The sequence below is a fragment of the Phaethon aethereus genome, assembly GCF_964289735.1.
Source record: "Phaethon aethereus genome assembly, chromosome: 2".
Lineage (NCBI taxonomy): Eukaryota > Metazoa > Chordata > Aves > Phaethontiformes > Phaethontidae > Phaethon > Phaethon aethereus.
In genome coordinates, this window is record NC_138582.1 from 129,326,087 (window position 1) to 129,349,982 (window position 23,896).

General features: G+C 40.6%; 1 protein-coding gene across 2 annotated transcripts in view; it reads right to left on the reverse strand.

Moving 5' to 3' along the window:
• The window catches only part of LOC309417907 (ubiquitin-conjugating enzyme E2 E2), a gene marked incomplete at both ends in the record, with an annotated part of 320,158 nt that overhangs the window by 130,597 nt on the left and 165,665 nt on the right, over positions 1 to 23,896 (reverse strand). The window contains 2 exons of one of the 2 annotated variants that reach the window (XM_082015530.1): positions 6,920 to 7,067; positions 21,177 to 21,309. The exons of the other annotated variant lie outside the window; for it this stretch is intronic. Of the exons in view, the coding sequence (XP_081871656.1) occupies positions 6,920 to 7,067; positions 21,177 to 21,309 (281 nt within the window). The remainder of the gene's footprint in view (positions 1 to 6,919; positions 7,068 to 21,176; positions 21,310 to 23,896) is intronic. 2 annotated transcript variants of the gene reach the window in all.

Below are 23,896 nucleotides of genomic sequence, written 5' to 3' on the forward strand. Positions count from 1 at the left end.
GCAATTTTGGATGTTAATGCCCCTGCACAAGAGGTAATCACTCCAGTGCACCCAGGAGAATGGAGCCTGTCAGTGGGCGTCACGTTGAAGGCTGTCAGCCTTGCTCCAGCTCCCAGTGGGAGATGGGTTTTCCTGAGAGGGTTCAAATAAACCTACTTCCCTTTCCCTGGGACTTCCCTTTCCCTGGGGGTGTGCAGAAGACAATTCCATTGGTGGTGCAGTGGGCAGGAGCTCCTGGCAGGGTGGCAAGGGACCTCCCTAACAGGTCTATCGAGATTTACCTGACAATACCTTATGTGCATCGGTAAAGATTAAGGACTTGCTACAAACAAGCATTTGCATGAAGTTTAAACTTCCCAAACACTAACACAAATTAAAAATACGAAGGTGTCCAAAACTTTCTAAACGTCAGATCTACCCACCTTGCACTTGTACCCGGACCCGGGGGCCTCCTGCTAGGCGTGCAGGTATGCACCCCGGCCGGAGCCATCCCAATAGCGAGCTCCGGGGAAGGCTGCCGAAGGCAAACCTGCCGAGGGATGGGGCAGTGGCACTGCAGCAGGGCACTAGTCTCCCTCCGAAGGTGTACGCTGCTGGCTGAACGGGCAACGGGCTGAGAAATCGAGACAGGACGCTAGTTCAATTCTTCCCCTCACATGTTGCCTGACTTAAATCTCCGCACCTACTCCTGTTTTGCACGGGTTCTGGAAACGGACAGCAGCAATTCTCGCAGCTCTGTAGCTGGGCAAATACTGTTCAGGCTTTTAGGGCTTTTATGCTTATGTTGAAAAGTCACTCTCCAAAGTGCTGTTTTGGATCCCAGCGAGGATCAAAGACATGCATTAAATTACAGTATTGAATCCTTTTCTGCAGAGGGTGACAGAACTGAGATTTTATACTCTCAGCAGTACAATACAGAACCTTACAAACCTTTAGGAAAATAACAAGGGAAAAAAAAAAGAAAAAGGAAAAAGCATATCGCAGTAACTGCGACCCACCTCTAAAGTTTCCTAAATACCAGCACCTTCATGCAGGTGCAGGTAAGGGTGTTAATATTTTTTTGGCAGAAAATTTAGGCAAACCTAAATCATGCCAAACCACATGGATAATTTGTAATTGCAATAGAAAAACAACAATAGTATGTTACTCAAAATCGCCAGTTATACCTACTCTGTGATGAAAACGGTGAAGTTTCTGGGGAAGATAAAGGCAAAAATAAGGCTGATATATAAAGAAAGCTTGAAAGTATGCCTCATGTCCCTTAGTGAGACAAGTAAAGATGCCCACAATCTTAGGATCTTTTTTGACTTTGTTTATCTATGCTTAGATAAATGTAAGTCATTAAAATGCACAGCCATGTTACTTAATGTGGGTTAACAAAGTATGAAACCATCTAGTAAATTCATGATTCATGGCACTACTTGTAAAACACCGGCACATATACTTCTAACCGAGGTGCATTATATCTGAAAACCACAATATGTGTTGCAAAGTTTTTTAACATAAGCAGTCTGCTTTTCAGATGTGCTGAGCAACTGCAAACTTCTATAAAAATTGATGGGGCTCACATCAAAGTGATGTAGCGGTATCTGTCCAACGCATTTACTCTTGCAAGGACATTTACTGTGAGGACACCTACACTTCAATCTCAAACTATTCACAGAAAACTTTCCATGTAACACTGCACAAACTGTCTCACACTTTCTGGCGTGGGTTTAAAGGATAACAAGAGACAAGCAGCTTTACACTGCATATAATATGCCACAGAAGTATCTGAGAGCAGTGTCAGACCAACTAACCCAGCGAGTGCTGTCCCAGGTGAAGTGGTTACTGCTGTTAAGTTCTTTGTGCATTTTCTTTGCCAGAGGTTAATGACCTTTTCTAGCAAAAGCTTTCCCTTCCCTTCCCTTCCCTTCCCTTCCCTTCCCTTCCCTTCCCTTCCCTTCCCTTCCCTTCCCTTCCCTTCCCTTCCCTTCCCTTCCCTTCCCTTCCCTTCCCTTCCCTTCCCTTCCCTTCCCTTCCCTTCCCTTCCCTTCCCTCCCCTTCCCTCCCCTTCCCTCCCCTTCCCCTTCCCCTTCCCCTCCCCTTCCCCTTCCCCTTCCCCTTCCCCTTCCCCTTCCCCTTCCCCTTCCCCTTCCCCTTCCCCTTCCCCTTCCCCTTCCCCTTCCCCTTCCCCTTCCCCTTCCCCTTCCCCTTCCCCTTCCCCTTCCCCTTCCCCTTCCCCTTCCCCTTCCCCTTCCCCTTCCCCTTCCCCTTCCCCTTCCCCTTCCCCTCCCCTTCCCCTTCCCCTTCCCCTTCCCGCATCATTTCACTAAATTGGGTTAGAAAGCAGACAAACAGTGAAAACGCCAGGGTAAGAGAGAACCTCTGCCAGGGCTGCCAGTGAGATGGGGACATCCAAGGGGGAGCAGTAAATATTTCAACCCGGATGATGGTGATGAGGAGCGGGTTACTCTGGCCGTGCCTCATGCCCTGACGACCTCCACGCCAGCCAGGCATGCTGAGGAAGGACGACTGCAGCGCGATGGAGGGGCGGGAGGGGGCTGTAAGGACGGGCAGGGGAACGAAAGCCTCTGTTAGGGAAGGAGGCTAACAGACACAGGTCCGGTTAGCGTGCAGCAAATAAACGACCAGGAGGAAAGAGGGTGGTTCTTTATTAATACATTGGGAATGAAAACCAGGAAAACTGTCACTTAAGCTATAGGATAAGAGTTGCTTAAAAACAAGCGAGTATAAAATTCCCGTGAGTCACTTCAGGCTAGAAATCAGACAGTGGTTTCTAAAAGAGCAAAGCAAGCAAGGCGCTGTAGAACCCCGCAGCAGTTTTTTGGTTACAGCAGCCAGCCAAGCGTTCAGCCTAGCAGGGCGTGTTTGTGGGAGAGCAGTGCTGTGGCTGCTCCCCGTCTCCGGCTGCCCCTCTTACCCTCTGTCTGCACCACCGTGCCCGGCCCCATTGCAGGCGCTTGCAGCCGGGCACAGCCTGCCCCATGGGGAAGAGGGCCAGGAGCAGCGCTGAAGCATTAGGTTCGCGAACGTCAGTTGAGGGATGAAACCCCCACTGACCACGGGGTTGTGTATGGGAAAAACATTAAGGAGCTAGAGATGGAGGGTGACACCAGAAGTGAAGAGGCTGCTGTGAGAGAGACATAGCAGGCTTTGTTCTGATGTCCTAATCAAGGCTTAGCCACGTGTTATTAAGCAGACGTGATCTGACATTGGACTGTTCAGACACCAGGGATAATCAGGCCAGCCAAGTTCAGACTTTGAATGTGTGAAGAAGGAGGCCACCTGAAGGAAAAAGTTACAGTGCAGTTTTGTCGGTGTTTCAATTTATTTTCCCTGAAGCATTTGCAAATGAGAATTTTCCTGGGGCTCGAGCACCTTTGGCAGGGTTGGGGTGGCAACGACCAAATGAGAACAGTAGGCATTTTCACCCAGATCAGCATCACCAGCTCTCTTAATATAAAAATAATTAATTTGTTTTCGTACTTCAAGCTCAGTGAAAACTCAAAACCTCAGAGGCCATCCACAGTTGAAAGCTCCTTTGGATTAAGGCAGTGTGGGAATTTACACTCCCTGGGCTCCGCTTAAATATTTAAAGTAGAGCTGACTTTTACTCCAAGTAAGACAGTTTTTCATGACTTGACATAACACATTTTCAAAGAGGGGAGTGTCGACACATGGAGTTACTCTGGAATAACTAACTACCCAAGTAGGCAAGCCCTAGCAGCTATCACTGGAAGTAAATATTTTCAGCGCTCAAGCAGCGAGCCTAGGAGCACTTACATACTCGGTTTCATGCGGATGAATGTATCTATTAGGTTTTGTAGGGTTGCCCATGCATGTGCCAAATATTGACAGGATTAGGGCCCTGGCTTGTAGAAAAAGGTGCGTGCTGTGCCCCATTGTACCACCTTAAAGGAAAATATGGATCCCCAGATTGAATGCTAGTGTATCCCATCATTTCTCCCATCTCTCTGATACCATTCCAGTTGGCTGTCTCGCACTCTCAGATAATTCACACATGTTCACTCATACACAAACCCTACGGAACCCCTTCCCCTCCCCAACAAAAGTCAGCCAGCTGTTACAAAATTCAGACATTTCATTAATGCAGTTTACTGGCTGATACCGCCAAGCAAAATAGAGACAATTAATAATAATCAGGACTGAAGGGTCTGAGACAGCTTATGAGTACAGGATTGTATTAGTTGTTTAAAAAAGGACAAACTCGCTCCTGCCTGGAGTGATAGGGAACAAAGGGCGGTGATGTATAACTGGGGAGGAAAGGGACTCTCTCCGTGGCTTTTGTAGATTACTGTGTGAATGACAGGAGCGGTAGGAGCAAATACCTCTTTTCATTTGCCCAGCCTGCTGGAGAAGAAAAGCAGCGCTTGCCAGTGAAGCTGCAGCTGTGCTCCAGCTCCGTTTAATCACTGTGTACGACTGAGGGTTAATTAGCTGCCATTCTTACTGCTATTTGTTGTTCTAATGAAGATTTGCATAAATGTAAGACTAGGGGGTAACTGATACTTGATTTTTCCCTTCAGAGAGGCTGGGGGTGGAAAACTCACCCATCCCAAGTGTTTATGTTTGTGGGAGGTTCAGTGTTGCCTTTCCATTTGACCTGATCTGCTTCTGGCTGATGAATGGTGAACAAAGAGTCAGAGCTGCTTATCAAGTCGAGACCCCTGTTGGGTTTCTGCCTTTAGAAAGGGGCAGACTACTTAGATGAAGAGAGGACCAAGGGATTAGAAAATTACTCCCAGCTGACAGAGAGGAAAATATATAGATGTATGTTTCTGTGTATATATATGTGTATATATATATGTGATACATCTCAGCGATATATATATCAGTGATGTGTATCTCTATCTATTTATCTATCATCCATCCATCCATCCATCCATCCATCCATCCATCCATCCATCCATCCATCTACTTATCTATCATGTTCAATCTGGATGGCATGGAAACAGTAACTTGTTAATGATAAAATGTCATAAAAAATTAATGGGACAAGCAGTACAATCAGAACAGGCTGTAGCATGTTAGGCAATACACTGTAAAGTAAGAACTTGTAAGGTTCTGCAAGCCTTCTGTCGTACATCACTAACGTTCGAAGTTCACTTATTATTAAAAAAGTACCTAAAATGAAACAGGCAATCTCAAAGGAAGGCAAAAATGACCCAGTTGTTCACACCTGTCTGCCATCAGCTCCTCGTAATAGGGGAATTCACAAAATTTTAACATGAAGAAGTAACAAAATCCAAAACTACTGTGTAATTAAAGAGAATGGTTGAAAATGAAATGCCATAAAATTGTTTTATTTACTATGGTCATAACAATGCTTATGACTACTAACTGAAAGAAACTGAGAGGAAGAATAAACTCCTGTTTTTAGTATGTTAACTTGTTGCATATGGTAATATATTTTGGGTAACTGTTTTTAGTGTTCCTCTTACACACTTGGTCAGCTACAACTGTTGTTAGACAGCATCTGTCAAAATAGTCCAAGGGAAAGAAAAAGATTGAGAGGGCAGAGGTAGTTAATTTCTAAATTTCAAATCACTACTGGAAAGTGGGCAGCTTTCAAGTTGACAGTATCCCTCCAAAGAGAGGCGGCCACAAATGAGCACATACTTAGTGCCAGTTTCTCAATCCCAGCACAGCTTTGCAGTGTCTCTAGTGGTTTACCTGGTCTCTAAGACATGTGAGCAAATATTCATTTGCTTTTCTTTACATTTCTGTCAACCATCCGCCTGACTTTCTATAGGCACCTCTGCATATTGTGGGGCAGACACTAGCAGAAGTCAATCCTTCAGAGACGTAAGCAGAGAGCATCCAACACACCTGAAATCTATGTGCCTAAAGTGGTAACACAGGGCTCCTTTACCACTCTAGCTGGTGGAAGGAATGCCACAAGTTTTAACACTATGTACAGTAACAAACCCACATGAAAATAAAGAACAGTCAATTGCATTTTTGCCCACTTTCACCTTAGTTTGAGCTTGGAAATAATTCAGTCTTCTGTTACAGCTTTTGACTTGGCTCTTGATTACACAAGAATCTCACATTCTGCCCTTTGCAAAGCAATTTTTAGCCCTTTGGTTGGGGAGAAAAGTTTAAAAATAGGAAATCTAAAGGTTTAAAAGCTAGAGGGCAGGTTAAAAAAAAGACAGACATGTATAATAAAAAATAAACCAGCAATAACCCTGACAACATGTAAACAGATAACTTAATTTTTCTTTAATGATTCTTTAGTAATTTCTATATGCTACAGTTTTCCAAGGCTAGTGTCAGAATCATTCATTGGTAAATAGGGTAAGAGAAAGTGGAAATTACAGATCTAGTGGTCAATGGCAGAAAACAAATCTAAAAGAGTTGAGGGAAGAGGTTAAGTGCTATGCTAGTTAATAAGAATGACAGCTTGCTTTGAATACTCATACTGGCTGTCCAGGATATTGAATAAACCTCATTTAAATTAATTTTCATTATTTGTAGAGTCTGTGTTAGACATCTATCATTGTCAGTTATCATTAATATTCTTTTCAGAGACCATATTATCAGCATATTTAAATGAAAGCTTTCCTTTTCAATATTTATTAACTCATTAATATTTCTTGGTACTAATATCCTTGTTGTAATATCCAAGTTAGAGCCTACTACAAGGAATTTTCTACTGATTAGACTTTTTGAATTAAAAGAATTTTACTCTCAAGTACTAAAAATGCACTTGAGCTCCTGAAATTGTGCTTTCTTTCTCTACCATGTCTTAATTTAAATGAATGGCATTTAAAATTTACCTTTTTTGTCTTTTTTTAGTAGTTAGCAGTAAAACAGCGCACCGGCCACGTCCTAGTAGCTGACTGAATATGAACTGTGAATGAACGCGAATGTGAAAGTTAATTCGTCTTACCCGGGTTGCAGTCTGTGAGGAGGGAGCAGATGGAGAGGAGAACTTTAGAAATGGTTAACGCCGGGCTCCAGTTGTCTTTTAAAATGTCCAGGCAGATGACGCCTTGGCTGTTGATATTACAGTGGTAGATCCTTGTCCGAAATGTTACCTAGAAAAGACAGCACGTCTAAGTAAAACGGTGTTTAAGCCAATAATTACACGATTATTTAGCCATTAAAAAATTAAATGAACCAACATTCTGCTTTCCTGGTTGAAATGACAGTACTCTGCTACTGTCAGTTAAAGACTGGGCAAGATACGGATATTAATAAGAAAATAAAGAAAATAAAGTCTGCCTCTTCCACCTGTGGCCAGCAGTGGAACTGATTTGTACAAGGTGAGAGTGGGACATGTTTCCTGAGCTTTCTCTTGCCTTGGTCTCACTGATCTCATTATTTTTGTATGGGTCCAAAAAAAGCTATTCCAGCCCCTGATCTGCACAACATTCATAACTCAGGCCCACAGCTACTTCACGCTTTGAAGGGAGGCAGAAGAAGACAGATAGATTCTTCTGCTGTCACTCTTTGACCCAATAGATTAAGCTGGAAAAAAAATGTGGAGGCATCACATCAGTGAATCCTGGAAAAAGTAAAGTGAAATGTCTTTGAGAAAGGCTGCTCAAATAAAGTGCTTTTACTTCCAAATTTCAAGTTACGGTTGAATCAGTAGAAGTGCTTACAAACACCTTTTGGGGTTTTTTTGTAGTTGATTTTGAGGATTTCCGTATCCATTTTATGTTGTCTCTCAGATGATCCTACATGTAACAAACCAAGGAGGAGACCACCTCCTCTAGCCTAGAACGATGTGCTTCTGCTTCAAGTTGAAGATATAGGCCTTTTATTTTAAAAGAAGTTCAGCTATGAAAGTCCATTTCATAGTTCAGAATGGATACTGGGGCTACCAGTTAAGAAGGGACAAAAAACCCTACCCCTTGGGGGTCTCCATCAAGGACTAATTTCTCCATCAGTTCTACCCAAATGACAAGCCAGACAGATGGTTTTAACAATATGTTCGTAACATCTAAAATGAAGATGTACAATTTCAGTGGTCTACCTCAACAGCAATAACCCTGCCAACAGAGGGGCTGATTAGGCAGGAGACAACAGCAGGCAAATCCCACCCCAATTTAAGAAAGCTGCGCTTTCCACCAGAATTGGTCAGTGCTAATAACTGGGAGTGCTTAGGCACCTGTCCCTGCTCTACCACACAGACAAACCTGCTTCTGGAGAGTGATGGAAGTGATGACGGGCATGCTCCTGTTCTGATTTTATTCAATATCAGAAATCTCAGTGATTTCAGTGGGATTGAGATCACTTATCAGTAAGCAGAAGAGAGGATACAAGTGAAATAACATGGTATCTGGTTTCCTTCTATTAAAAAAAATCATTCCCTAACACACTGAAAAATTCTGCCCCTTTGGATTAAATGAAGCAGCTTTGACAAAATAATAGAAAGAAAAGGTATTAGATTTCTGGTATTAAAATGCTACATTCAACAAGAAATACTTTTTCTCCTAACTACTTTTCCACATAAATCTGGGAAAGCACTTTTGGGCCCAGTGTCACGCACCAGAGAGCTCTGTAGCAAAGATCTCAGAGCAAGTTCATCAGTTTTTAAAAGCATCTGTGTCTACAGGTATGGCCAATTAATAGGATAATTTAATAGTTTGCCACTCTATATCCTACATATTTGTAGGTCTTTCCTTTTTTCCCCCTACACTTGTGGTTTTGCTTATTGCTTTCCAGCCTAAGTGCTTCACTTCTGGGACTTTTATGAGAATTTAAAATATTTCTGGCACAATGAGCTCAATTCATCCAAACACTATAGCCAGATGATCTATTTTCCCCCACTCATTAGGAGTCCAAGCACATTCAGCATTTGGAGTGAAGGAAGTCTTCTGCAAGATCAAGAATATAGTATTTAGTGATAAAATTAACTGTTCATCTACGAAGGGAAGCTATTTTGAACAAGGAAGGTTACAAATACACAAAAGTGGAAAACTACCTTACACAAACCGCACGTCAAAAGTGCCCACAAATGGAGCTGGTGTGGAGGAGCATCCTGTGAATTGTAGGTCAGTGTTCATGAAGTCCCCAGAGAGATTCACTCCGGGAACTCTTATACTTCAGATATAAGTGAATCAGGGAATGCTTCCTAGCAGGATGTCCCAGGACTTGGGCAAACACTTTAGCACCTACGTAATTTTAAGTATTGTATGCTTACTTCTCAGTACATTGTTGGAATAAAGTTTTTGCTAATTATTTTTCCTGAACAGAGGTGCTTTCCTATGCTTCCATGATGAAAAATTTGAGGACTTTGTTCAGTGATATCTGAATACACCAAGTAATAAGATTTGGTCTCACCAAACGAGGGGGAAACACACTGAATCCATTGCACAGATTAAATTATACCCTCTAAATTATTTATAGATGGGTCAGTCTGAGCTTGTAACCTACTTAAGAGAAGGCCATCAATTTGAGCCTGTATTTTAACGTGTACTTTTTTGCCATCAGATGAGAGGACAGACACATTGCCACACGTTCCCTTGACTTAGCTGCTTCACTGAAGTAGGGACACTGGGAATTTGGCAGGATTCAGAGAGCCACTGGGATAAATGGAGGTAGTTCAGGTCTTTCATAAACTGTTCAACACTCCATTGCCATCTTAGGCTATCCGGTGGATAAATGCAGCTGGGACTACACCCGTTTGTAGTTGGAAGGCTACTTTTGGCAAATACTGAGACCTGAACTGTAGCATTTTTTCACTATGAGCACATCTGAAACCTGTGGTACCGAGGAAGGTGCACCCTCACAAGATAAGGCTTGCTGCATATCGTTGACAAATATGTCACTGACTTGCCAAACATACTGGTGCACTTTAAAATGCCTGCCTAAGTACACAGGGACATTTTAATGACAAAAAAAATCAAAGCTTTCAGAATTTCAAAAGAAGCTGTATTAATGACAGCTTTAACACACTGGGAGCTGTGCACTGATGGTGGCAGGTTACAATGTTCTTATCTCAAAACAGCATACAGTACAACTGGGATGACATACTGCTTTCCTCATCTACGTATTGCCTCAAATTGCAGCTAATGTGGGAAATGCTGAGATGTAACTTTCTGGATGCAGTGTTTACCATACCCACATTTTAAAGTTATGCAGGGTCATTCCTATTATATGTGTAGAGAGAAACCAAGTAATAATACCATACCAGGGGAACTACATTTTGTTTATTATGGTCATATTTTTACCTTTGATGCCACTTAAATGGTTCCTATAAATGGTGTACTCTAATTCTATTTATCCCTTAATGAAAACACCTAAACAATCCCATGCAGGGGCTCAAGGGAGTGTGTGGGTGTACGGGAGAAGTTATCCTCAGACAATTGAAAGGTAGAGGAGTAATTTGTCTTTTTTTTGAACAATAAGTGTCCTCTATGGATTTACACTCTTTGATTCTGCAGTTTTAAGAGGGTATCTCATTTTTGTTGAATAAAAGTGCAGGTCAGAAAATGCGAATTACAGGAAATAGGGAAAAATGGGACTATTGTCTGAAGACTGTAAGAGTATTATAAACAAGCTTTTGAAAGGTAATGATAAGGAATTTATATTCAATCAGCTTTGGAAGTAAACAATAATAAACTCATCTGTTTATCTACTGGTGAATGCCAAACCCTTCTGAATACTGTAAAACAGGATTAAACAAATAAAAAACCCCTTTATATAGTCTCTAAGAAAAAAATGAGGTTGTCTATTCAAAAGGGAGAGAAAAAATGATTAGAGAGAAAAGAAGTACATGTAAATCCATGGTTGGCTGTACACTGAATAAGTTTCAGGACTGAAAAAAGACTGCTCACAAAACCTGGGAAGAGTGAATTAAGATGGATTTCACTTGAGTGATTGGAGGCAACTGGTTGTAGGCAAGATAAATCACTCTTGGGTCTCAGAGTGATTTTGAACACCAGTTTTCCAGCATGATGTAGTCCTAAAATCACTCACTATCTCTCTTTTGCACCTGATGTTCCTATGTTAGGTCTAAACCCAAGCAGCCACTGTGGCATTGGCATCTATGCGTGCGACTCGTTTCACCTTCGCTGTAAGATTCAGAGACAGGCATGTAAAGGCACCGCAGCTCTGAGAGAGCTGGTCCCACAACCACATCTCATGCACTTTCAGACTTCACTGAATTCAGTTGTCATTCTATTCGAAAAAGTATCAGGAGGAAGAAATGGTTCTCCAGTTTTGCATATTAGCACACAAGGGCTTACAGCGTGCGCTCAGGAATTGCGTTCTCCAGCCTGTTTGGGTTCAAACCCTCACCTCCTGGTCCTCATTCCTCCCACTGAAGCCTGGTGACTGTGCAGGGAGAGATGAAAGATTCCCAGAGCCAACGGGTGAATAAACAAAACCAACCCCCTTTTGCCTGGCCAACACTGGAAGCAGGGCTGGGATCCCAGAGCTCTCACTCCCGCAGTTTTGGAAAGTTCCTTTCAAGCTCTTTCATTTCGTACAAGGGTGAAATCCTGCATGCCTGCCTAGAGATGAAACTTCTGTCTTCCTCAGATATTCCCCTGGAGTTCTGTTTTAATAAAACCGTGGTGGCATTACCTGAAGTGGAAGAAGTTGTGCTGCATACAGAAAAGGTTATATATATATTAAAATATATGATGCCCTTTATGATGATATTCATGGAGCTCAAGAGGGAGTAAGTAGTTCCTATCTCAGTTTGTCAGACTTTATGAGCAATAGATTTGTCTGCTCAAATAGAGACAATAATAAAAACAAGATCAGGCCCACACTCTTTAGTCACATTAAAAAATACTATAAAACAACCTAAATGAAATATACCTATAGCTCTGAGCGACACAATGTTCATGCAATAGCCTTTACATTAATTAGCATCCTTAAAGTTCTTACAGAGTGCGCTTCATTTTATCTACATCCAACACTGAGGCTGCCTTTCTAAGACAGGGTGATCCATCTCTGGTTTGTAACTCCAGATCTGTAGCATGCACATGAAAAATCATTGAGATATTTAATGGCTGATGACCTAAAGTGCATAACAAATGACTGACCACATGATGCTCGCTATTGAAGAGCACGAGTTAAATATATGCCAAGAAATGAACTTCAGCCAGTTCTTAAAAAACTTGCTCACACCTAACTTTAGTTGGTAAAGAATAGCTATGGTTTATTTTATTGAAGGAAAATATGTCACCTGCATTGGCAGGAAATAATAAATTGCAATTGCTTTTGCTTTACCTACAGAAAAGTCTTACATGCAAACTGCTCTGGGTTTCTGTGGCAAAATGCACCATGCGAGACATACCTAGCTAAAAGTGGTACCAATTTAAAAGGGATAGAATAGCAGCCACCTTTAATATTACTGAAAACGAAACAGTACTCAATGTGAGTAATTATTCATTATATTCATGGTAATTATGAAGCTGAGTAACTACTCACTGTCTCATTGAACAGACTGTTGCAGGGAAAAAAAAATTGAATAAGCACAGCAATACTAAAAGTCTACATTATATAAAGGTACTCATTTTGCACACAGTTTTAATAGCAGAAAAAGTAAAAAGGGACCTTGATAATCTTTGATGTACCTGAGAGGGCAAATAAAAAATTATCCTAAACTGTACAAAGTTTTCTGAAAATAAAGGAAGAGCAGGAGAGGACAAGGGTTTACTGTTCGCGTTAGGGGCATTCCAAATAGAAACAATATCGTAAGATGCAAAGCATCAAAAGCTTTCAAAAGTCAATATGGGTTTTTATAAAATAATTTTCATTTATTCAGCATAATCTTTCTTACAATTAATAATTCCATACGGAAAGTCAGCAATAAAGTCCTTTTATAGAGAGTAAAATTTTTTAAGATTTACTGGCCATTGAACTTTTATAAAATAAATCCTTCCTTTTGTAGTTTAAAGCATGCAGGCTGCATCGTCCTGCATGCACGCCTCTCTGAGCTCGCCAAAGTACTCCTTCACGTTTGGTTTAACGCTACCCAACTCTTCTCACCTAAATGTGAGTAAGCCTAGCACATAGCAACTTTTTTATTTCACATGAAAAAATCGTCTATCACCATGCGACAGACAGCACCTGGAGTTTTACTATTCCTCCTAATTCTGCGATGCTTCGCTAAGAAGGGAGCTCCCAGGTGAGCGGGGGGAATGGAGGCTGAGGCAGGTGTGGCAGGCACAGGGCTCCGGGCACAGGGCTCCGGGCACAGGGCTGCCGGTCGGTGGGGCGTGCGGGCAGGCTGCCGCAGGCACTTCAACTCCTAAATTTTATTCTGAGAAACCTTGGCTTTTTTTGTCTCGCTGAGTTTTAACAGCTTTTGGGTATCTAGGTGCTCCCTACATGAAAAGTTCTGGGCAGACTGACCTCAAAACCGTAGATTTTCCATCCTAATCTGTTCAACTGCTCTTACTCTACAGTAATAATGTACATAAAATTCTTTCTCCCACATCTGTATATACGTGTGTGTGTAAAAGAGGACAAGAAAGAACATTGATATGTGATGTATTTTTAGATCACGTACGGATTTTATGCAATAGTAAAACATGTGTGATATGGCAGAATTATGTAGTTTCTTAAACACCCAATAGATATCACAAGTTCTCTTTTGAAAATGTACTTGAAAAGCAGTATGCAAACCACTGCTGTGAGGCAGAAGATACTCCCTATAAGATGCCTCTACAGGCCCTTTTGAGGAGCTTTGAGTACTGGCTATTTATAGGAAATAGAAAGAAATGATGAACCACCTAAGTTTTGGAGATGGAAAACAGGAAGATTTTAGTTGGATAGGGACATTTTCATCAAGACTAAATAGATCAATACAAACTACTGATATAAATTAGTATATTAAAAACAGAAAAAAATAAGGCTATTCATTAGAAAAAATGGCAATTCAGTTTGGCAATTACTGGAAGAATTGTCAGATAACTGAATTAAAAGGAAATCTCAGAGATTTGCACAATATTGCTCCTATCAAAAGTGACTTTTGCATTTATTCACAATAAATTGTAGTTTCTTGATCCTTTCCTCAGCCTGACATATTTCTGTTTGCATCTCTGTCCTCCACTTCACATCTCGCTGATTCTGGAGAGGTGTTCAAGCTTCTTAAGGAGCTGCCTGGGCTTGACCTGTCCCAAGCCCCGTACGGCTGCGTGCAGCCCTACAGGTTCAGCGTTACCTGAAGATATGGGACCTATGGAACGAACGGGGTTTTGCTGCAGGTGGTGCAAGCGTGGGAAGAGCTGCTCTGAGCCGAGCCGGACTCGGGCTGGTACTGCTAGCTCTGACAATGGGCTGCTGGTGGCAGGTTGTCCGTTTCTCCCTCTCAAAGACTCCCGTGCATCTGATTTCTGCCTACAGCCACCCAAAGCTTTTGCTCGCTGGGACAGCCTGCCAACTCCATTTATTGTCATGGATGAAGGATCCACGGGCTGCTCTCAGCAAGACGATGTAAATAGCAAGGCTGGGGGAAGAACAAGGGAGCGCGGAGGCACAGCGAAGGGGCTGGGGGAGGCAGCGGTGTGGGAATGCGTCAGGCGAGGGACCACCAGACGATCAGGAGGAGGAGGAGGAGGATGGAGAGGGCAGGAGGCAGCTGAGAAAAGCTGTGAGCACCACAGCGTGGCACTGAGAGCTAATGTGATGTGACAGAGGCTATGAAAGAAGTATGATGAGGCAAATGAACGTAAGGGATAACAGTGACAGGAGACCATCGCATCTGAAGGCTGGTCATACGATGGCAGTATCTGGGGGTGGGGGGCAAGAGAAGGTAGGTCGAAGCCCTGCCTACACCCAGGTTGCAGAGATGGTAAACAGGGATGATCAAATAGGCTGCACTTAAGGTTACTCCAAATTTGAGAGCTTCAAGTGTAAACTGTGTTAATAGCGACGTATGCAAGTTAAAACGTGTGTCTACTTTGTAAGGTTCACTTTAACAATTTAGATTAGAAATACCAAGGAATGCTTATTTTTCCTCATCTACTCTTATAAAAACTGCTTTTCTATTACACTGCAGATGAAAGTGTCCTTAAGAGCCAATCACATATAAAATAAGTATGAAAAGTAGAGTAAAACCCAAGAATAAAAAGAACTGCCCCTTGTACATGAGGCTGAACTTATGAAATAGGTAGAAACTTTGTACCACAGGAGTATTCCACAAAGTGATATTTACTGCATAGAGATTAGTGTTATATGACAATTACATATAAAAAATCGAAGAGATGTTTAATATTGCCATTAAGACCAGATTCTATAGACACTCTGCATTATATTTACAAGAATAAGAGACCCTCCTTACAGCCCAACAGTTGATTTAGAACAGCTAAGCCTTCAAATGCTGAGAACAATTTTTCAGTTGATAGACATATGAGATTTACAAGGAGGAAATGGAGTTTTCTGTTATTTTAATTTTGATTTAGAGGTGATTTAGCATATTGCAGCTTTCAAGTCCTGTGATACATTTTTCAGTCAGCTGAGATTAAAGTCCCTAGCAAGATTAATTGTAGAGTTGGGATTAAGAGATTTTATAAATCACTCAAATTCAAAAATAAAGCTAGCAGAGTACTAGGATAATGATAGATATATCCATATTGTATCAGCTACAGCTAAATTGAATTGACACTGTAATAGACTGAATGCAGTCAAATATGAGAGTAGAAGTTATTAATAAAGATTAATCTTGATGAAAATGCAGACACCACTGCAGTGACAATTCCTGGGGGGAAAGTTCCCTTGAAGAGCATTCATTTTTCTACAAACACCTGTACGAAAGACCCTGGTAAGGCGTCCTGATTTGTCAAGGCTTCCTGCTCCAGAGGAACAGTATTCAGGATAATGAAATGACTACCCTTCCTTCAATAATTATAGTGTACATAACAATGCAGTGTTAATTTGTTGTGATGGCTAAACTTTAAAGGATTTCAGATCAAAAGTTTGCATACTTGGGGAACTCACCAATTTCTTATGTGGACCAAGGACAGAAATTTCACTGAAGATCAGGCAGTTGGAAGTATGTGATAAGCCCTATTCATATACATGTATATGTATTTATATACACTTACACCCACAGATACACCCCCTCCCAAGAGAAATCTATCTATCTGTAGCTATATAATGCATTCAATACCCCAAAGAGAGAGCGAGAGAGCAAGAGAGAACGCTTTCCTTTCTTAAAGCCAAGGAGCCAACTGTCGGAATCCATTAAGGATGAAAGGAAGATAGTTAGCAGGAAAATCTCAAAGGTATTTCTAAAAAAGGTTGAGGGGTCATTAAGGCTCTGGAAAAATGTAAGGTTATTTCCTTGGCAGGCCATCTAAGTATTTTTATTCATTTCTTTAAGTGACTGCTATGAACAGCACAGCTTTCTCTATTCTTCAGCCCACTGCACTACAAGGGAGATGCTGTATTTTTCGACTGAGGTGAAAATTCACCTTGTGACCAAGACTGAAGCCTCAGCAGCATCTGGCCGTTAGCAGAAGGTGAGATCACGTTGACATCTATGCCTCGCTTTGTCTGTTCCACACCTTCCTTCTGCCTGGCATCTCATAAAGTCAACGTGATACTTAGGATGCAGCTGAAAAGAGAACGGCGATTCTGCAGGCTGCCCACTTTCTTGCTGACTCAGCCAACTGGGTGCTCAGCTAATTCCCGCAGTTCTACAGACGCTTCTTTGCAGTGCAGGCGAGGAAATATTTTTAATTGATTAGAGCCTCCCAGAAAGCCAAAGCTAATTTGTCAGTTCTCAGATGAGCTGTTCTAAAAATCCTGTTCTCTGGTTGTAGAGATAAATTGGAGTTAGGCTGAGACGACCCTCCATCACTTCTAGTCAGGCTGCATCAGTCACACACAGATAAACTTTTTGGGGAAAAACAACTCCCTCCTCTGCATGAGTGTGCTTCAGTTGTGAGTGAAGCAAAATGCCACTGATGTAAAAGGAAAGCAGAGCTGAAAGGGTCAGTGACCTCTGGCTCGCAGAGTCTGGAGTCCAGTTTCAGAAAGGCATGAGACAAAGTTGAAAGACTGAAATAGACTGACTTCAAAGGGAAAAACCATGAATATCACGAGAGCAAATTACACTCTGAGTGACACGGTATAGTCTGTTTTGGTGAAGAATACCTTAATTTGATATTATGCTTGTCGTCTAACTTTAGAGACACCCTGACAGGTAAGGACAGACAGAAAGAAAACTATGGACCTGTAGGGGAAAGGCTGTCTGGTGAAGACTGGAAGGGAAACCTGACGGCAGTGATGTTTGGGTATACAACACTAGGAATGTGAACTGGACCACACAGTATAATTAGAGCATGTAAAGAATCGAGACAAAATTTTAAAATCTTAAGAGGATGTGATGTTGAAGGCTACAAAGGTGTAAAAACTGAAGAAATACATAAAAGTGAAAGTTTTGGATAGATACTTTTTTTTTGTTCAAACAAAACATGAATGAATGAGTGATTCAGTTTCTTTTATGTGATAAAGATAAGGTGGGAAAGCAGGTTAACTATCTAGAAGACAAATGAAAATTACTTTATACTTTTGTTTAAAAAAACGCCACATATAGGCCAAACATCTTTTCTTCATGTGAAAACGTGGTCTCAGATGTTTAATTTTATTTTAATTAATGTTTTCCAATATGCAGCAGGGTGCCAAATGATCAGAATAGGCATCAACTTCTTTATAGAAGGAACCTGGATCCTTGAGAAAATACTGAGAACTTTGTATAAGACAAACCAAACAAGGTTTACACCACAAACATATTTTAATTATAATGATAAAAATAAAAGACATTTATCCAGAATCCACTTTCAATATATTTTTCTTATTTTAAAAATTAGTTTACCCTTCCCAACACCCATGTGCAGCATACACAGGCACGATAACAGAGCGCACAACATCTGAGAACAGATAAAGGGAAAGGGATTGCAGAAATCTTTCTGCAGATTTTAATACACTTTGGATTAGGCCCTTTAACAGTACCTATGTTAAATGACATGGGCATTTGCCTTTGGAACCTCAGGCTGGGTCAAGTAATTGCATCTGGGAAATACGGTTTCTGTTTCTTCCCAGGTCTTTTGTGGTCACACTTTTGGAAGATCAATTTTGACAGTACTCATTTAAATGTTTCCTTACTTCATAGTAAAAGAGGGATGAAAACAGCCCATAGAAATCTCAGGAGGGATGTATGTATTCAATCATAGCGAGAAATGTGAATTAGACACTTTCTGCTATGTACTTAGCAGAAGGGGGTAATCTTGCCAACACTCAGGAATACATTTTATGTCTTTCTCTGTACATTCCACAGTCTTGTACTTTATCTCGAGATTTTTTAAGATGATAGAGCTACAAGGAATGGGACTATACTTAGGAAAAAAACCCTAAGATGATCTATTCCCATAACCCTAGGACCCATGATTTTGAGAACAGCACCAAATATCACAAATCCTATGGCGAAGTAGAAGAGATGTCAACACAGTGACATAAATAGCACCGTACTGTGAGGACACATGTTATGTTCCACGTACTCAATACCTTTCCTTTGCACGTGGAGAACATGTTTAACAATCATTTCCCAACCATACTGACTGGCAGCAGCTACCTTATGACAGGCAGTCATCTTCCCACGCTGCTTTATTCAAGGGATTTCCCAAACTATTTTACCTATGAATCGGTTTCATAGGGTCTGGAACATAGGTGTAATGAAATAGCAACAGTTTGAAAGTTCCTACAGCAGGACTGAAAATTGAGGTCATTTACAACAGTGGCTGAAGTGAATAGAATAAGAATCCATGTGTACTAAATATGCTAGTGACATAGTCAGTTATATCTGACATTAGTCCCCTGCGCGCATGTACTCATTACTTTCTTACAGATAACAATTTCCCTCATCATCAATACTGTCTTTTTAGTAATACAATACAGCATCATCAACTCTCTCATCCTTTATCAAGCAGTACATTTTCATATGATTTATATGCACACATTTCTTACAATGACAACTGGCATCAAGAGAAAGGCAGACAAAAAATCTGCTATAAAGCAGGACAAGAATGACTTCTTTGCTTGGTATTTCACTAATAAGCAATGCACAGCTGCATTACTCATGTCTCAAAGTAACAGTCACCAAACACAACTGAGAGTGGATCAAAAAAGTCTTTACCTCGTGGTGAAACAGCAAACTGGACCTCCACCTTCTATTTTAAAAGGATGTCTATTGCATATATTGCCTTAAGACTCAACAGATTCAAGAGAGAGAATGACAAAAGATATCCCTCCAACTTGACTTTCAGATCTAGTTCTTCACATATTAGGTTTGGATCTCGGAGAGGACTTCAAGTTCTATTTTATACTCAATAAATCCATTTAGTGGATATGCCAATATCCCCTAAATAAGATAATTTTAATTTGCTGGGGGTCTGAACATAACCCTTGCATTACAACTACTACAAAGAGACTAAGGCCAGCAAAGAAGCAAACAAAAGGAGCCTGTCAAGACGGACCATGTACAGCAAGTAAGAAATCTGGACTGGCCTGGGCTGGGAGGGAGGCAGGAAGAACAGGGCATCGCCCAAACTCCACGTGCCCAAAGCTTTAACTAACTGAAGGAGAAGTTATAAAGTTACAAATTCTTTCTTCACTGTGTAATCACAGTTATCTTAATCAGAAAATGTGCAGTCAACAAGGTGTAGAACCCCTGTAGGACTTGTCAGTCACCTCGTAGCTTCCCTAAACTGGAACACTAAAACTGGGAAACAAAGTTAGACCATTCTAATACTGCTATGCTGACCCATCTTTAGCTCAGTGGCTGGGAAAGTCCAATTTACAGAATGACAAATACTTGAAATTCGCATCTCTCATTATTTTAAAAAACTTTTCCTGATAACATCAATAGTAACTACTATAAACATTACTACTGTGGCATTAAAATTCTGTATATAAACACTTCTCTTTTAATAGTGTACTCATGGCAATCAAATAGGAATCAGCTATTCTCTCTTCCAATGCAATACCCTTCTATTATAGACCAACAGTGGCATACCAACCCTTTCACAAACGTGTCAAAAAGAAGGTAAATACTTTTGCTCCCATAGCTCTTCCCTTCCAGACCCTCATTCTCCACACTGGCAAGGTGAACAATTCACCTCTTTTCATAAAAAACAAGCCCATCAATTTATTTGATTCTATTAACAAGCCTGTGGGGTAAATTTTCCCAGTTTCTGTTCCTGTTAGTGAACATGTGTGTTAAGAATTGCACTCAGTCTTCCCGATAAGGTCTTACAAGTGTCTTGTATATGACATTGGTAATTCCTTATCTCTATAGACAGTGCCAGAGGACGTATCTTAGGAGTGTATTTGCCTTTTTAATAGATGCATTAGGTGGGTGGTTTGTAATAATCCTGTAAGCACCCAATACAGCCCCATTTTGACAACCTCCCTCAGCAATTATTACTACTGGTTATCGATGACACTCTGCATTACCGCATTTCATCCCATTCCTGTTTTTCCAGTCTTCATAATCACTAGATTTTTCCTGTTTGATATTCCAAGCCTACTCGATCATGGTAATGATCTGCCACCTTCATGTTATTGGTACAGTTCCACGTTTGTGGTTAGTGTCATTACTGACAGCATTAGAAAATGAATCTGTAAGGAATTCTGTAAATCTCTGTCTTTCACCTCAGTTCCTTGCCTTTGTTGCCATATTTCTACATTCTTCCAGAAAACTGATGTAAAGCAACTACTTAAAACTTCATGAACAATAGTGCCTCTTGCATCTGCACAAGTAATTTAGATGGGGTAGTGCAAAAGGTGCGTATTTTTGTCAGACTGCCACAGACTCCTGGTGAATGATATGGGTCAACAGGAAAGATTAAATATCTTCAACTGTTTATAAAGGGTGCAACTTAAATACAAATGCTTTCATATTAGAAACAAACCCAAATCAAACAAGTAACTGCTGGAAATTATGCAACCATTTGTTAAATAAATCCATATCCATCCACATCCATCCAGCTATACTGGCAACATGCAGGCAAATTTCAGGCAGCTATTAAAATTCTTTCCAACAAAATACTCAGTTTAAATATTCATTATTGCCTTGAAAGTTTTATATTTCATCCTACAACAATATATCAACATACACATAAAAAAGTATCACAAGGAGAGGACTCCTATCAGACTTTTAATATCCTCCTACTAACCTTAGGTGGTTTAAAAGGATAGTCCGGTGAAAAGGTAATGTCAAGGAAGAAAACTCCACCTTCATATACAGACCCTGGAGGCCCCAGTATAGTTGACCTCCATTCATAAATGTTGTCTCCTTTGGGTCCAGCACTAAAATAGAAAACAAAAATATAACATAATAACCACATACAATCAAGAATATACTGCATCAGCTATACTCTTATTAGTAGTACTGCTGGTTTTGCAGTAACACTACAAGCTAAAATTGTGTATCACATTCATTAAGTTAGTTCTGGATAAAACATGTAGCTGATGTCCTAAGCTCTGTCAGTGAAGTGATATATTCACCCAGGAAGAAGTATTAAACTCACATTATAAATTATTCAAATAAGCACAAAAAAATTCCCAACTGTCTTCTCTCAAATATTTTAGTGGGCAGATGTGAAGTATTTACAGTGCAAGGATACAGAAACTTTGCAGAGATGTCTTGTCACTGCCTTGCTTCACAAGCCATCCTATTTTCACCTACCTCCTCATCCACCTACCTCATCAGTCAGAAGCAGTGTAATTACACACATTATTATACAGCACGGAGTGTGCTAAAGACTGAGCAGTGTACGAACGACCTTGCAGCTGCACTAAGTTACTAACCTAAGGTCTCCAGTCACTAGTGCAGAAGGCTGCTTTACTCTGCAATCGTTACCCTCTCTTAAAAATATTATAAACAGGAAGCGGGTTAAACTGTTAGATTACGTTAGTTCCAAGTCCTCGTTTAAAACCACAGTAATGAAACAATATGTAAAATGTACAAAACATAATCCTGTATGTGAAACAAGAAAAATCTCTCACCCACACAGTCAATTCCTGACAAAATCAAATTAAAAACTAATACAAGTTCTCGGGCATGACTCTTCCAAAAGTCAACACAGCCTCCTTTCATACAATTTTATGCTCATACATAGAAATACATATTTACTCAGGGTGGCCTCTTAAGGAGTATGAAGACTTCTTTTCGGTTCACAGCCTGCTGATACCAGTCACTGATACAGGACCTGAATTTTAATTAGGACCTGTTGGGATGGTGACTTCTAGATACCTGATTAGTATTTTTCAGAGGAAGGCAGTGCTGGTAGATATTTCAAGTAAGTGATGTGGTGTTGTCTTAAGGCATTTCTTGTGAAACAATTCTTGTTATGCTTGCAATAATGATTTCCACGGCATGCAGGGGTTTGTGAAATAACCCTGTGTGTAGAACAGATGAAAGTTCTTGGCTGTGCTCCATGCCTCACAATGTACCCAAGGCATACAATTATTATACGACATCATGCCATGTTCACTGCTCAACTATTCATTTTGTTCACTGAAAGTTAATAAAACCCTCTTTCACCTAAAATTCCTTGGGCTCCCTTCATTAAAACTTCTGACTGCATGATTCCCTGCATGCAACTGCGTGAGCTAGTACTGCGCGGTGTACTTCATTAGTCATGGTACCTACATCAATTTTCTATAATAGCTGCTACTGCTTCTTGGCTTTCTAAACTACGTGCTTTCTTAACAAACACGGGTTATAGAGACTATAACATTATGGAACATTCATTTTCTATCAGCCATAGTAACAAAACTAGCAATTGTTTTAAAGAGAAAATCTGACTTTTTAAGTGTCACAGTAGCAGGAGTGTTGCCATCCATATTTCACAGTGTCTATAATACATCAGGTTGCTAGCTGCCAAACAAATTTAATTTACCCAGTTCTCAGTTTGCATTAACCTTTGAATAATAAAGCACAGCTGAGACTGCTGTAAGAAACAAACCAGAGAATGAATAATTAAGAACACCTCCACTGCCTTTAGAAAGACCAATCCCGAGTCAACAGGGAAGGTTTAATTGTGACTGAACTAGGCATTAAGGGGCTAATTGAACTCTTTATAAGCCCAAATGAATGTGGTCCTACATCAGTGCTATGGTATACAAGGTTCACAGAAAGTAAAACCCTTAAAAAAAAAAAATCAGGCAATTAGTTCAAATAGAAAAGGCAAGAAGCAGGGGCAGTCTAAATCTTACACAAAAAAAGCCCATAATGTGTGAAGGAAATCCTTTCTCATTTTCTGCAGAAAAATGTTCTAATACTTGGAGAAGCAATGACTCAGTTGATGCCAGCAGGTTAAAATGGAAGTGATATAAATGTTGATCCCTGAAAAATGGTTGGAAACAGCAAGTAACAAAAGCAAGCCCTGTCTTTTTTAGACCTTATGTAGCCAGGACGGAATGGCTGGGCCCTTTTTGGTTTTGAGTGAGGCTCACTTTTTTGATCAGAACTCTCTCCGATAGTGGCATTTCCATAATGTGTATTATTTTTATTTGTTTTGCCTCTTTATTTAATTGCATTAACATTTGAAATGCGCAGTCATTAATTAGAATAGTTGGAAAATGCTCCATCTGCCAGTTGAACTGTTTCGGCACGTCCAGCTACAAGCCCAGCCTGATCACATTCTGAGGATGCTGATTAACATTAATTGAAGGTTTTCTTTGCAAATGAGAGATGAAGCTTTATTAAGTATTATTATTAATTTGAAGAATAGCTTGAATTGTATGGAGTGCGGGAAGACTGCTGCTATCAACGCTGCCTGTTAGCGTGCTTGCTGGCAGCAAGGCTGTTCAGCCGATGTAGAATAGCGATCTGTGCACAGTCAACAGCTGGTATTAAGGGCAACAGCACGCACAAGCATAACGTTTTTTC